General features: G+C 47.1%; 1 protein-coding gene across 2 annotated transcripts in view; it reads left to right on the top strand.

Annotated features, from left to right (window-relative positions):
- The first annotated feature begins 1,366 nt into the window (after positions 1–1,366).
- TENT4B (terminal nucleotidyltransferase 4B) overlaps positions 1,367–13,148 on the top strand; it is a 75,402-nt gene continuing 63,620 nt past the window's right edge. Inside the window, exon 1 of one of the 2 annotated variants that reach the window (XM_041766113.1) lies at positions 1,367–2,142. In XM_041766113.1, coding sequence (XP_041622047.1) covers positions 1,496–2,142 — 647 coding nt within the window. In that variant the 5' untranslated portion in view covers positions 1,367–1,495. The remainder of the gene's footprint in view (positions 2,143–13,148) is intronic. The other variant, XM_041766112.1, reaches the window with a different exon arrangement.

The following is a 13,148-nucleotide window of genomic DNA, read 5'->3' as shown; positions in this document are numbered from 1 at the left end:
AAAAACCCCAAACTTTCCGGAATATCGAGCTCCTAAAACGGCCCCAACAGGGCATCAGGGACTCCTTCTGGACTTTGGAGCAACCTCAGAGGGCGCGCAGGAAACGAGCTCACTCTTATTTTTCCTCTTTAGGATTTAAAATACTTAAAATTCCCCTTTCCTTGTCGTTGTTGATCACAGGGATTGGGAAGACAGGCAAATAACCACTCCGGAAAATCCCGACGGACGCCAACGATACGGTCCTCGTTTGAGGCTTAAAAGGTTTGGGGTTTTCTTGAATTCGGAGTGGAGGAGACCTGCCCACGGCCGCCGGGGCACCTGGAGGCGAGGATCCCCCGCACGAGGATCCCCAGCAGCCCGTGGGGCCGCCGCGTCTGCACCTGCGCGCGCCTGGAGCAGGTTCCGGGCGGGGGAAGGTGGTTCCGAGCCGCGGGCTCACACGCTGCACGAGGACGCGCGTCCGGCCGCGCGGGCGGCGCAGGGCCCGGGGCGGGGGGCCGGGGCGGGGGCCGGGCCGGGGGCGGCGGGGGCGCCCGCGCAGCCCGCGTCCACGCAGCGTCGGGGCCGCGGGCCGCAGCTGCCCCGAGGCGGGCTCGGAGCGGAGATCTCGGGAGGGGTCGCGAGAACCGAGGGGTCCCCGCGGCCGCCGGGTGGAGGAGGGCAGGGCGTGCGGCGGCGGCGCCTCCCACAATCCATTCGGTGCGGAGCCGGCGTCCGTCCGTCCGTCCGTCCGGCCCGGCCCGGTTTCAGCGACCGGGAAGCCCAGCCCGGGGCCGGCGCGCGCGTCGGGGGCGCCTGGACGCCCAGGTACATGCAGCCTCTTGGGGCGGCGCGGGGACGGTTGGGGCGGGCGGTTGCGGCCCCCGCCGCCCCGCACCGCGGCCTCTGTGACGCACGGCGCGGCTGCCGGGGCCGGCCGGGCGGCGCGGCGCGGCGGGGGCGGGGCGAGCGCGGGGGCGGGGCGAGCGCGGGGGCGGGGCGAGCGGCGGAGGCCCCGCCCCGGGGCCGGAGGAGCGAGGACGCTACGGAGCAGGCGCGTCCCGCCGCCGCCGCCGCCGCCGCCGCCGCTGCTGCCCCCGCCGCCGCCGCCGCCGCCGCCGCCGCCGCCAGCGCTGCCGCCGCCGCCGCCCCCGCCCCCGCCGCCGCCCCCGCCGCCGCCCGCGCCGCCGCCGCCGCTCGCCCTCGACTCCGGAGCCGCCGCCGCCGCCGCCATTTGCACGGGGACCCCAGTGACAGGGGCTCGGCGGAGGGGCGGAGGGAGGGGGGGAGGGCCCGCGGAGCCCCCGAGGGCGGGAGCGACGCCGCCGGCGCCGGCCGGGCTCCCTGCGCGACCGCGCCGCCCGCGGCGGGCCCCAGCAGCAGTAGCAGCGGCGGCAGCGGCGGCGGCGGCAGCAGCAGCAGCAGCCTCCGAGGCCGGGCGTGCGCCTGAGGCGCGGCGGCGGCGGCGGCCCTGCGGGCGGCCGGGAGGGGCGGGGGCAGCGGCCGCCGCCGTTTGATGGATCCGAGGATCGCCTGGTTCCAGCCAGAGCAGCTCGGACCGTCCAACAGTCTGTGGATGCAGATCTGGGAGACGACCCAGGGGCTGAGGAACCTCTACTTCAACCACCACTGTCACAGCAGCGGCGGCGCGAGCGGCGGCGGCGGCGGCAGCAGCACGGCCACCGGCGGGAGCGGCAGCAGCACCGGCAGCCCCAGCGGCGCGGCCCCGGCCCCGGCCCCGGCCCCGGCCGGCATGTACCGCTCCGGGGAGCGCCTGCTGGGCGGCCACGCGCCGTCGGCGGAGCAGCGGGACTTCCTGCCCCTGGAGACGACCAACAACAACAACAACCACCACCAGCCCGCGGCCTGGGCCCGCCGGGCCGCCGCGGGCCCCTCGGCGTCCCCGTCCCCGTCCGCGTCCCCGTCCCCGTCCCCACACTCCGCCGCCGCCGTCCCCGTCCCCGCCGTGGAGCCCGCGGACCCGGCCTCGGGCAGCAGCAATAAGCGGAAGCGCGACAATAAGGCCAGCACCTACGGACTCAACTACAGCCTGCTGCAGCCCGGCGGAGGGCGGGCCGCGGGGGGCGGCCGGGCGGACGGCGGCGGGGGCGTGTACAGCGGGACCCCGTGGAAGCGGAGGAACTACAACCAGGGAGTCGTGGGGTGAGTGTGGCCCTGCGGCCCGGCGGCCCGGCCCGGCCCTTGCACACGCGCAGCCGGCACACGCCCACAGACGGTGGCTTGGGGGACCTGGGCGAGGCCGCCCCCCGCCCGCCTGCCTTCGTTGCTCCCCGGGGCTGACGCCCGGTCCTCCATTCCCCCGCCGCTCCAGCATCCGCACCTTCCCCCCCTCCGCCTCAGCGATCCACACCTTTCCCCCTCCCCCTCAGCCTTCCAGGCCTTTTCTGGACATTCCCTCAACCATCCACATCCTCCCCTCACCTCCCTTAGTCATCCACACTCTGCCCCCTTAACAGTCCGCACCTTTCCCGGCCCCCCCACCCCCACCACATCCATCTACTCTTTCCTCCCCTCCCCCTCCCCCAATCACACACGCCTTCCCCAGGCTTCCCCCTCCAGCCCTCCGCATCAGCACACCCCAAGATGAAGTCTGTTAGCACAGGCAAATCATTGATTCCCTGAGAACATTCCTGTGTTAGTGCCTTTTGATGGTACAGGACCTGGAGGTGCGTTCCTTGCCAAGAATAGAAACATCCAGAAAGCTCCTCCTCCTCCCCCTCCCCCTCCCCCAATCCCAAACAGGAATCCTGTCAACCCTGTAAGGTTTTGCCTGCTGTTAACCCTTTTGCCCGTCTTTTAATTTTTTTATTTAAAATTTTTTTTCCCCTGTAGTAGCGATGCCTTTTTTCTGTGGGTGAAAAATGGGGTGACAGCTGAGTTTAGGCTGGTGGAGATGGTGAGCTCTTCTGAGGTTGATAGAACTTTCTAGGAGTTCACGGTCCTCGGCTCCAGCTTCTCACTGTAAAGTTGTCATTCTGGCAGATACAGCCAGTGCTTTTCGTTCTAGGGGGTAACTTCACGCTAATGAGTGAATGTTGCACCATTAATGAGTTTCTGGTTAAAGTTCAGCTGTTACAAAATGGAATCTTAGTTGACCCCTAGTGAACTATGTACATAAGCAGGGAATGTTTCCAGCTAGATTTCCCTTCTAGAAGAGCCCCCCTGTGCTGGAATAGGTTACTGAGTCTATTTTTTTTTTTTTTTTTGTAAAATAAAAAATCGGGCCGTATATGTGTGTATGTATGTATGTATGTCTGTGTGTGTTTAGCTTGAGTATGGAGAATGAGCTTTCAAATTGTTTTTCATTTTCCAGATCTTGTTTTACATTGGGGGCTACAGTAGGCAAATGTAATACCATTAGTAAGCCTTTGTGAAACATTTTCTTAGATTCACCCATTCAGATCTGCCCTGCTTTGGCAAGCACAGATAGTTCTGTGTACCTTTTTGGAGGTCTGGGTAAAATGAGTTGGTGGGTTCCATCTGCTTCTAGTGGGCTGGTGTCTGCTATATGCTACTATTACAACTCCCACCTTTTATGGAAAATGCAGTCAGGCGTTTCAGGACTGGCACTGGGTTACATGTCAAACCTGTCCTCGCTTTCCAGAGGGGAACCTTTTAGGGTTGAGTCCTCTGTTGCTAAGCTTCAAGGGCGCTCTCCATGGTCATCACGTTTTAATAAAAGACTCATGGGTTCCATCCTGTTAGCATTTCCAAGATGAAGCATAAAGCGGTGGTTTAGCGACAAGCAAATTGATATTTAAAGGTGCTGGTAGTTTCATTTCACAGAAATAAGCTCCAGTTAAGTAATCACTGTCAACTAAAACCTTGAAGTTCTCTAGTTTCGTTTTACTGAAGCTTCTGCATGTGTGTCTGGCAAAGAGAGGTGATAAATCCAAAATAGTGGCTGCTTTTCTTTTTGACAGATAAGAAATTATTTTCTTCTCTACTTGCTATATTTCATGATAGGGATACCGTAAAAGGTTCATATTTGAACTTCGATAGAGTCAGGATGTTCTTATTCCCGATTCAAATATATTGCCCTCAGAAGGGATTAGGGAGAGGAATTTCCATTTCCCAGCAGGATTACTGTTTAAAAACTGATTGTAAACCTGTTTTTAAAACTGTTTATCACTTCATAAGACTTTTTATTCTTTTGCCTTTTCCTTTAGAGGCTGTCAGTAGCAAAATTTCCTGTGTTATTAAGCAGTTCCTAACTTTTCGTAAGAGTGTCTGGGTGTTTAAAAATTCATGTTTTGATTTATGGATCCTTATGTCTTGACTTTTACAGAAGTTTTGCTATTTTTAGTACAGGTTTTTAAAAATCTGAATTCATGGTGCACCTCAAAGTTACGCTATTTAGTAAAACTGTTACTAGCATTCTGAGTTCCAGGAACTGATGTTTAGCTAATAGGTCAACAAATTGTAGTGGTTCCTGGCCTCTGAACTGACAGTCCAGATAGGGGAGAGGCGTGGAAGGCACATGAACAGTGGACTGGAACTGGAGACTGCTGTATATATACTCTCTCTTGTATCTTTGGTTTCTGTGTTCTCTGCCTCCACCAAACTGGTTGACATACTTCCTGAACAGTCCAAGATACAGTTCAAAATCCTGACTTCTCTTTTGTCCCGGTCCTTCACTTTTGTCGTTCCTCCTTTGAACTTTTGAATTACTTGCTTCTCGCTCTTGCTATATAGCCTGCTTATGTTTATTTTTCCTTTTATGTATATGTTTCCTTTAGTCCACTAGGTCACTAGTTAAGATGGAAACTTTTTTTTTTTTAATAAAGATCTTATTTATTTAGAGTGTCCATGAGCAGAGGGTTAGGGAGGCAGAGGAGAGGGGAGAGAGAGAGAGAGCGCAAGCAAGCTTCATGCAGGGCTCCATCCTAGGACCTTGAGATCATGACCTGAGTTGTGATCAAGAGTCAGTTGCCTAACCAGCTGAGCTACCCAGGGGGCCCTAGGGTGGAAATCTAATCTTATCTTTTCTTTTCTTTTTTTTCTTTTCTTTTCTTCTTTTCTTTTCTTTTCTTTTCTTTTCTTTTCTTTTCTTTTCTTTTCTTTTTTTTCTTTTCTTTCTTTCTTTCTTTTTCTTTTCTTTTCTTTCTTTTTCTTTTCTTTTCTTTTCTTTTCTTTTCTTTTCTTTTCTTTTCTTTTCTTTTCTTTTCTTTTCTTTCTTTCACTTGAGAGAGAGTGTGTGTATGTGTGTGTGCACGTAAGCAGGTGTGAGGGGCAGAGGGAGAGGTTCTTAAGCAGACTCCACTGAGCATGGAGCCAGATCCAGGGCTCAGTCTTGCGACCCTGAGATCATGACCTGAGTTGAAATCAAGAATCAGATGCTTAACCAATTGAGCCACCCAGGCACCTGGAAATTTCTTAAATGTAGAGTAAGATATTTGGATTTCATCCTGAAAGCTTCATATTCTCTTTCAAAATTGAATACAACTGGCAGGGCCTGGTTTGGTTGAGTTGGTGGAGCATGTGACTCTTGATCTCAGGGTTGTGAGTTTGAGTCTCATGTTGGGCATAGAGATTACTTAAAAAAAAATTTTTTTTTTTTTTTTAATTAAAAATCCAGGATGCCTGGGTGGCTCAGTGGTTGAGTGTCTGCTTTTGGCCCAGGTCGTGATCCTGGAGACCCAGGATCGAGTTCCACGTTGGACTCCCTGCATGGAGCCTGCTTCTCCCTCTGCATGTGTCTCTGCCTCTCTCTCTGTATCTCTCATGAGTAAATAAATAAAATCTTTAAAAAAAAATAAAAAATCTGCTTACCACCTAGCCTTTGTGTACCCACAGACTCAGGGAGTTTGCTCGTGTTCCTTCTTTTTTTTCTTTTTAAAGTTGCTTTCACTATTCTATTTCTTGGAATTCATTTCCCTCCAAGGCTGTGTAGTGTAGGAAGCAGTCCACCTGCTCCTTCTGGTTGTCCATGAAAATGAGCTATAAACCCTTTTCAAAGATTTAATTGTTGATTACCATGGAGAAAGAAGTGATGTCCAAAAAGTAATGAACACGGTTACCTTATGGAGACTCAGAGTCCTTGGTCTTGAGCCCCCCTATGTCTGGAAACTTCTTGTGGAAGGTGCTTGGAGCTTGTCCAAGCTCATCAGGATAGGTTTGTGTTGGCTGCATTGCCAGATCTATAGATAGTTTTTTTCAAGCCTTGGATGACTTGTTCAAAGTAGTGTTTTGGAGCATGAATCTGAGTGTGGGAATCAGGAAGACCCTGCTGGGAAACTCAGGTTTAAGGAATAATTTCTTAACCTGGACTGATGGGGATGGGAACAGTAAAGAATGAATGAGTGTGTGTGATGCTACAGGGTAAGGTTGGAGAGGATCCTGACTCCCTTCCTGGGTTAAATAATCACGCTATAGCTTTGAACCAGAGTGTGGAAACGTTGCTGTTATTATTGCAAATAAGGGGTGGGATTGTGGGTTTGGAGTAAAAAAAATATGGTGATGTTAAGGTGGAGCTGTCTGGCAGTGACTTGAAATTTGGGGGCCACAGCATAGTCATCTTTGCTGCAGTGGGGCAATGTCCTTCCTGATGTGCCCTGTGCTCTAGATCATGGTAAGTCCAAGATGCTGACGCTGTTCTTCAGCACCGGCATTATGATTTCTTTCTGCTAATTTCTACACGATGTGATCAATAGGCTTGCTGTTGGTGCTGGGCTCCAAAGTAAGTGATCCAGCAGATTAACATGGCGTTGAGTATGAAAGAATTTAGAGGCCGTATTCCAAGTGCTTGCTCTAAATGTTAATATCTGTGCATTTGCTAATGTAGTCCCAGCAATTCTTTGGTGAACTAGAACCCTTGGGTCCTTGAATTCTACTACATTTGAGTACTGAAAGGTGATTTTGAGAAGATGTTAGGTTTTTTCCAGGGTACATTCTACACTAACAGTGTAATTCATTTTGGAGAATTTCCCTAAATCTCATATACTATGTTCACCTAAGATACTTTCTTCTTCTTTTTTTAAAAGATTTTATTTATTTATTCACGAGAGACACACAGAGAGAGACACACAGGCAGAGACACAAGCAGAGGGAGAAGCAGGCTGCATGCAAGGAGCCTGATGTGGGACTCGATCCTGGGTCTCCAGGATCACACCCTGGGCTGCAGGTGGTGTAAACCGCTGCGCCACCGGGGCTGCCCCACCTAAGATACTTTCATGTCATAGCTCGTCTTCTGTCTAAAATCTGTGACCAGTGAAGACTGTCACTGAGGATTATTGGTATGTCAGGGTGTGTAGTCTTTTTCAAACCCCATTAAGTTTTTAGCTGTTGAAAGGCAAAAGGAACCAGCAAGTGGATAGAGCTTTTTGGAGTCTACCCTGGGTTCACACAGAAGGTTCAGTATATTGCAGTAAAGGAGGGATAGGAAAGGGATACTAGAAAAACCCAAGGTGGGGAGGGTGTGTGTGTGTTAAAACAGTGCTGGTCCTGGTGTGATAGATGGCCTTATAGCACAGCTTCTTCCATGAAACCCCTACCAAAACATCCTAGTGTTAGGAGCCCAGAAAAGTCCATGGGAAGAAAATTCAGGGGCTCCCTTGCTGATATGGGCACTGGTCAGATGGTTGTAGTTAGATATTCTTATACCTGCTGAAGCTGAGAAAAATTTCAGCTGCTTTTTCTATGGAAGATAGAAAAGCAAGCTGTTGTATAATTTCACTCAGCTTTCTATTCTCCCTTCTGTTGAATCCGTTAGAGTAATATTTAGTGGAGGAAACTATTTCAGGATCACACCCACGGCACTAGAGACTGTATGTATTAATCACTTACACACACATAGGTGTGGAGTAATCCCGAAGAGGGGCTCTAGGCCCAAGAGGATGCTTATTTGAAGAGTTAGGGTCCACTTCCCAGCAGCTAGTCTGAGACTCCTGTCTTTGCTCTTTCCTACAGAGCTGACTGGACAGCTCAGAGCCTGCTTGAGGAATTCAGAAGACTGCCAGTAGAATGTTCTTTCCATCCTTCAGAATATTTGCTAGGGACTCAGCTGCCGCAGAACACCATAAAGGCTTCAAATCCATTTTACCATTTTTAACATGACATGGAATTTTTTTCCTAAGGGAATATTGAAATGGAGGATGGCCTTGAACTAGACTGTACATTAATTTGCATCCAAACAGGCAATATATTTATTTTCATCTTACAAGTTATTTGATGATGTAAGAGACTTTTGTATACTAAGGGCTTTGGACCGTATGGAGATTGAAGTTGGGAGATTTGGGGGAGAGACAATGTGAAGATGTTTATGTTGTGCACTGGCTCCTGGTTCACTTGAATAGCTTCAAGTCTGAAAAAAATCTTGCCATGTCTGTAAGAGATTTCATGGAGTATCTAGTGACTAAACTCAGGAATTCTACCTCTGATCATGCTTCCTGCTCCAATAGTTTGAATAGTCTGCAGAAACCTGTGTTTTCAAATTAGTTGATTTATTATTAAAAGTGCTCAGTAAAATCATAAAGTGCTCGTGGTAGCCTTTGTATCATGTTCCAAATGCTATGTTAAATTTTTTCTATTTATTATATTAACCTGCTCATGCATTGCCCCATCTCATTTGTTTTTCTTTTGAAATACAGATTCACAGAGTTGCAAAAAAAAACAGTACAGAGATCCCATGTTTCCTTCACCTAGTTTCATGCAATGGTAACATCTTATATAACTATAGTTTAATATCAAAACCAGGAAATTGACATTGTTACACTTCATAGCCTGATTTAGATTTCACCAGTCTAACAACTAGATAACACCAGTCTAACAAATGAATGCATACTCATTTGTGTGTGCGTGTATGTAGTCCAGTGCACGTTTATCATGTGTAGATTGTGTGATATCACTGCAATCAGAGATCCCTTATGCTACCCCTTTGTTTTCATACACACCGTCATCTCTAACCCTGAGCAACCACTAATTTGTTCTCCATTTCTATACTTTTGTTATTTTGAGAATGATAAATGGAATCACACAGTGTGTTACTTTGGCTTTTTTCCTCTTACCATAATTCCGTTGAGATTTGTCCAGATTGTTTCGTGTATTAATAGTTCATCCCTTTTTAATGTTGAGTAGTATTCCAATGTGTGGATGTACCACAGTTTGTTTAATGATTCATGCATTGAAGGACATACCAGAAGAGTTTCCAGTTTTTGGCTATTACAAATAAAGTTGCTATAAACTTAGGCATACAAATTTTTATGTGAACATAAAGTTTCATTTTTAGGGGGTAAATGCCTTAAAAGTGCTAGGTCGAGACACCTGGGTGTCTCAGGTCATGATTCTGGGATAGCTGAGAACCTGCTTCACCCTCTTCCTCTGCCATTTTCCCTGCTTGTGCTCTTTCTGTCAAATAAAATCTTAAAAAAAAAAAAATAGGGACACCTGGGTGGCTCAGTGGTTGAGCATCTGCCTTCGGCTCAGGGCATGATCCTGGGGTTCGGGGATTGAGTCTCGCATGGGGCTCCTTGCATGCTCCTACTTCTCCCTCTGTCTATGTCTCTGCCCCTCTATGTCTCTCATGAATAAATAAAATCTTTAAAAATAAATAAATAAAGGTGCTGGATCATATGGTAAATACATATTTATTTTTATTTATTTATTTTAGAGAGACACAGAGTGTATGTGGCGGGCGAGGGGGAGGGACAGGGAGAGAGAATCCCAAACAGGCTGCCTGCCAAACATAGTGCCTGATGTAGGGCTTGATCCCACAACCCCAAGATCATGACCTGAGCTGAAACCAAGAACCAAAGGCTCAACTGACTGAGCCAAAGATACCCCGACTATGTATTTAGTTTTGAAAGGAACTGCTAAACTCTTATTTATTTTTAAAAATATTTTATTTATTTATTTATGAGAGACATAGAGACAGAGGCAGAAGGAAAAGCAGGCTCCCTGTACAAGAGCCTGATGTGGGACTCGATCCCAGACTCCAGGATCACACCCTGAGCCAAAGGCAGACGCCTAACCACTGAGCCACCCAGGCGGCCCTGCTAAACTCTCTTTTAGAGTGATTGTACCATATTATATTCATATCGTGATGTGTGTAAGCCTGTTTCTCTGCATGCTCACCAGCATTTAGCATTATCACTTTTTAAAATTTTAGTTTTAATAAAGGTACTGTGGTTCATTGTGCTCTTTCTTTCTTTCTTTCTTTTTTTTTTTTTTAAAGATTTTACTTATTCATGAGAGAGAGACACAGAGAGACAGAGAGAGGTAGAGACACAGGCAGAGAGAGAAGCAGGCTCCATGCAGGGAGCTTGATGTAGGACTTGATCCTGGATCATGCCCTGGGCCGAAGGTAGGTGCTAAACTGCTGAGCCACCCAGGGATCCCCTCATTGTGCTTTTATCAAATTAACCTCATAAATAGCCTCACCTAATTTTAACTTTAATTTTATTTTTGAAATATTTATTTAGAAAGAGAATGTGCATGGGAATGGGGGAGGGGCAGAGGAGGAGGGAGAAAGAATCTAAAGCAGACTTGATGCTGAACTCGCAGAGCTAGATGTGGGGTTCAATCTCACAACCCTGAGATTACAACCTGAGCCAAAACCCAAGAGTCTGAGGCTAAAGCAAATTGAGCCACCCAGGCGCGCTCCAACTCTTTTTTTTTTTCCCGAAACTTCTTGACAGTATTGAGAATGTCCTTAATTAAAAATTCCTAAGTAAAACACATTTTAACTATTTATCTTTGAAGTACTTTGCAGTGTTTCCTTTACATATTGCTTTTTAAACTAGTATGAAGTAGAGCTTTATTTTCACTTTTTAAAAACATGTAAAAAGACAACTGCAGAAAAGATTTCAGAATTTAGTGTCCTTTCCTTTCGTATGAGTATTATTTTCTCTCTGCTTGGCTCTCTTCTGGGAAGTAAACACTCGTTGGTGGTTTTTGTTGGTGATGGTGAAGTGTTCTTTAGAGTGTTTTTTTTTTTTTTTTTTTAAGATTTTATTAGAGAGAGAGAGAGAGACAGTCCATGTAGATTTGTGCATGGGGGAGGAGAAAGACAGGAGAGGGAGAGAGAATCTCAAGCAGTCTCCCTGTCAAACATGGAGCCTGGTGCAGGGCTGGATCTCACGACCCTGAGATAATGACCTGAGCTGAAACCAAGAGTCAAGATGCCTAACTGTGCCACCCAGGTGCCTCTTTTTTTATAGTATTTTTATATCTGAACAATGCCTTCAGACTGTGCTTCATCTTCACACTTGTCCTGGAGTAAACCGTGTTTCAGCAGAACTAGTTTCTGGACTGAGAACTGGGACTTCATGTGTTTCCCTTACTGTTTTGATTTAGTCAAAATAATGTAACTTTCAGTACCATCAAGTGTTTATAAATTTCTGCCACAGCAGGAGGAAGAATCCATTAGCATCATGGTTGAGGAGGTTCAAAAGTTAACTTCTGATAATTTGGGTTTAATGAAGTATTAGGTGTCTGATGAGGTTTGGAATTTTGATGTCTTTTCCCTCAAAGTTAGTTATTCTACCTTTCTTTCCTTCTTGGTATGAGGTGTTAATACCATTGTCCTTTTTTTTTTTTTTTTTTTTTTTTTTTAAGATTTTACTTATTCATGAGAGACACACATACAGAGAGAGAGGCAGAGACACAGGCAGAGGAAGAAGTAGGCTCCATGCAGGGAGCCCGATATGGGACTTGATCCCAGACTCCAGGATCACACCCTGAGCCAAAGGCAGACGCTTAACCACTGAGCCACCCAGGCGTCCCTACCACACTGTCCTTCAAAATACTTGTTTTTAAAAACAATATACAGTTGAAATACTACTAATTAATACTGATTTTCAAGAAACTAGAACATACAGCTAAATCAAAGAAATTAAAAAAAAAAAATAGCCTCCGTTAAACTACTTCCAGGGTATAACTACTGACATCTTACTTTGTTTTTAGTTTTTTGTTATTTATAAAAAACGTGTTTTTAGATGAACCTTTGGATTCTTTCTTTTACTGAGATGTAATTCATATGCCATCACATTCTCCCTTTTATAGTATACAGTTTAGGGGTTTTAGAATGTTACAGGAGTGTGTAACTATCACCACTATCTAATTCTGGAACATTTTCATCACCCTAGAAAGAAACCCTGTACACATTATCACTCCCCGCTCTTTCACTCTCAGCACCTGGCAAACTCATGCAGCCCTTCTCTGTCTATGGATTTACAATTCTAAACATTTCATAAGAATGTATGAAATCAGGGCAGCCCCGGTGGCTCAGCGGTTTAGTGCCGCCTTCGGCCCGGGGTGTGATCCTGGAGACCCAGGATCAAGTCCCACATCAGGTTCCCTGTGTGGAGCCTGCTTCTCCCTTTGCCTGTGTCTCTGCCTCTCTCTCTCTCTCTCTCTCTCTGCCTCTCATGAATAAATAAATTTTTAAAAATATGTATGAAATCATAATATGTGGCTTTTTGTTTACCATTTATCAGTTGATGGACAGTTGGGTTGTTTCTGCTTTTTGGCTGTTATAGATAATGCTGCTCTGAACTTCATGTTCAAGTTTGTATGTGGACCAATGTTTCTATTTCTCTTGGATAAACACCTCTAAGTGGAATATATATTGTGGGAGTGGAATTGCTAAATTACATAAAGCAGCTGTAATATTTTCCATACCCACCAATAATGTATGAGGTTTCCAGTTTCTCCATATTGTCAACTTTTTTCATTATCTTTTTGATTATAGCCATCCTATTGGGTGCAAAGTAGTATCTCATCGTAGTTTTGATTTACATTTTCCCAAAACTAATGGTGAACATCTTTGCATGTGCACATAGGCCATTATTTTTCATTGGGTTGACTTTTTTTTTTTTTTTAAAGATTTTTGATTGATTGATTTGACACAGAGAAGGGAGTACACAAGTAGGCAGAGTGGCAGGGAGAGGGAGAAGCAGGCTCCCCACTGAGCAGAGCGCCCATTGTGGGGCTCGGGCCCCAGGACCCTGGGATCATGACCTGAGCTGAAGGTAAGATGCTCAACCGAGTGAGCTACCCAGGTGCCCCTTGGGTTGACTTTTTGTTGAGTTGTAAGTTCTTTGTATATTCTAATACTAGACTCTTATTAGATAAATGATTTACAAATATTTCTTCTTTTCTATGGATCGTCTTTTTACTTTCTTGATAGTGTTCTTTGAAGTACAAAGGGT

This window comes from Vulpes lagopus, chromosome 8, assembly GCF_018345385.1.
Source record: "Vulpes lagopus strain Blue_001 chromosome 8, ASM1834538v1, whole genome shotgun sequence".
Classification (NCBI taxonomy): Eukaryota; Metazoa; Chordata; class Mammalia; order Carnivora; family Canidae; genus Vulpes; species Vulpes lagopus.
This window is presented reverse-complemented; position numbering and strand designations above follow the sequence as displayed.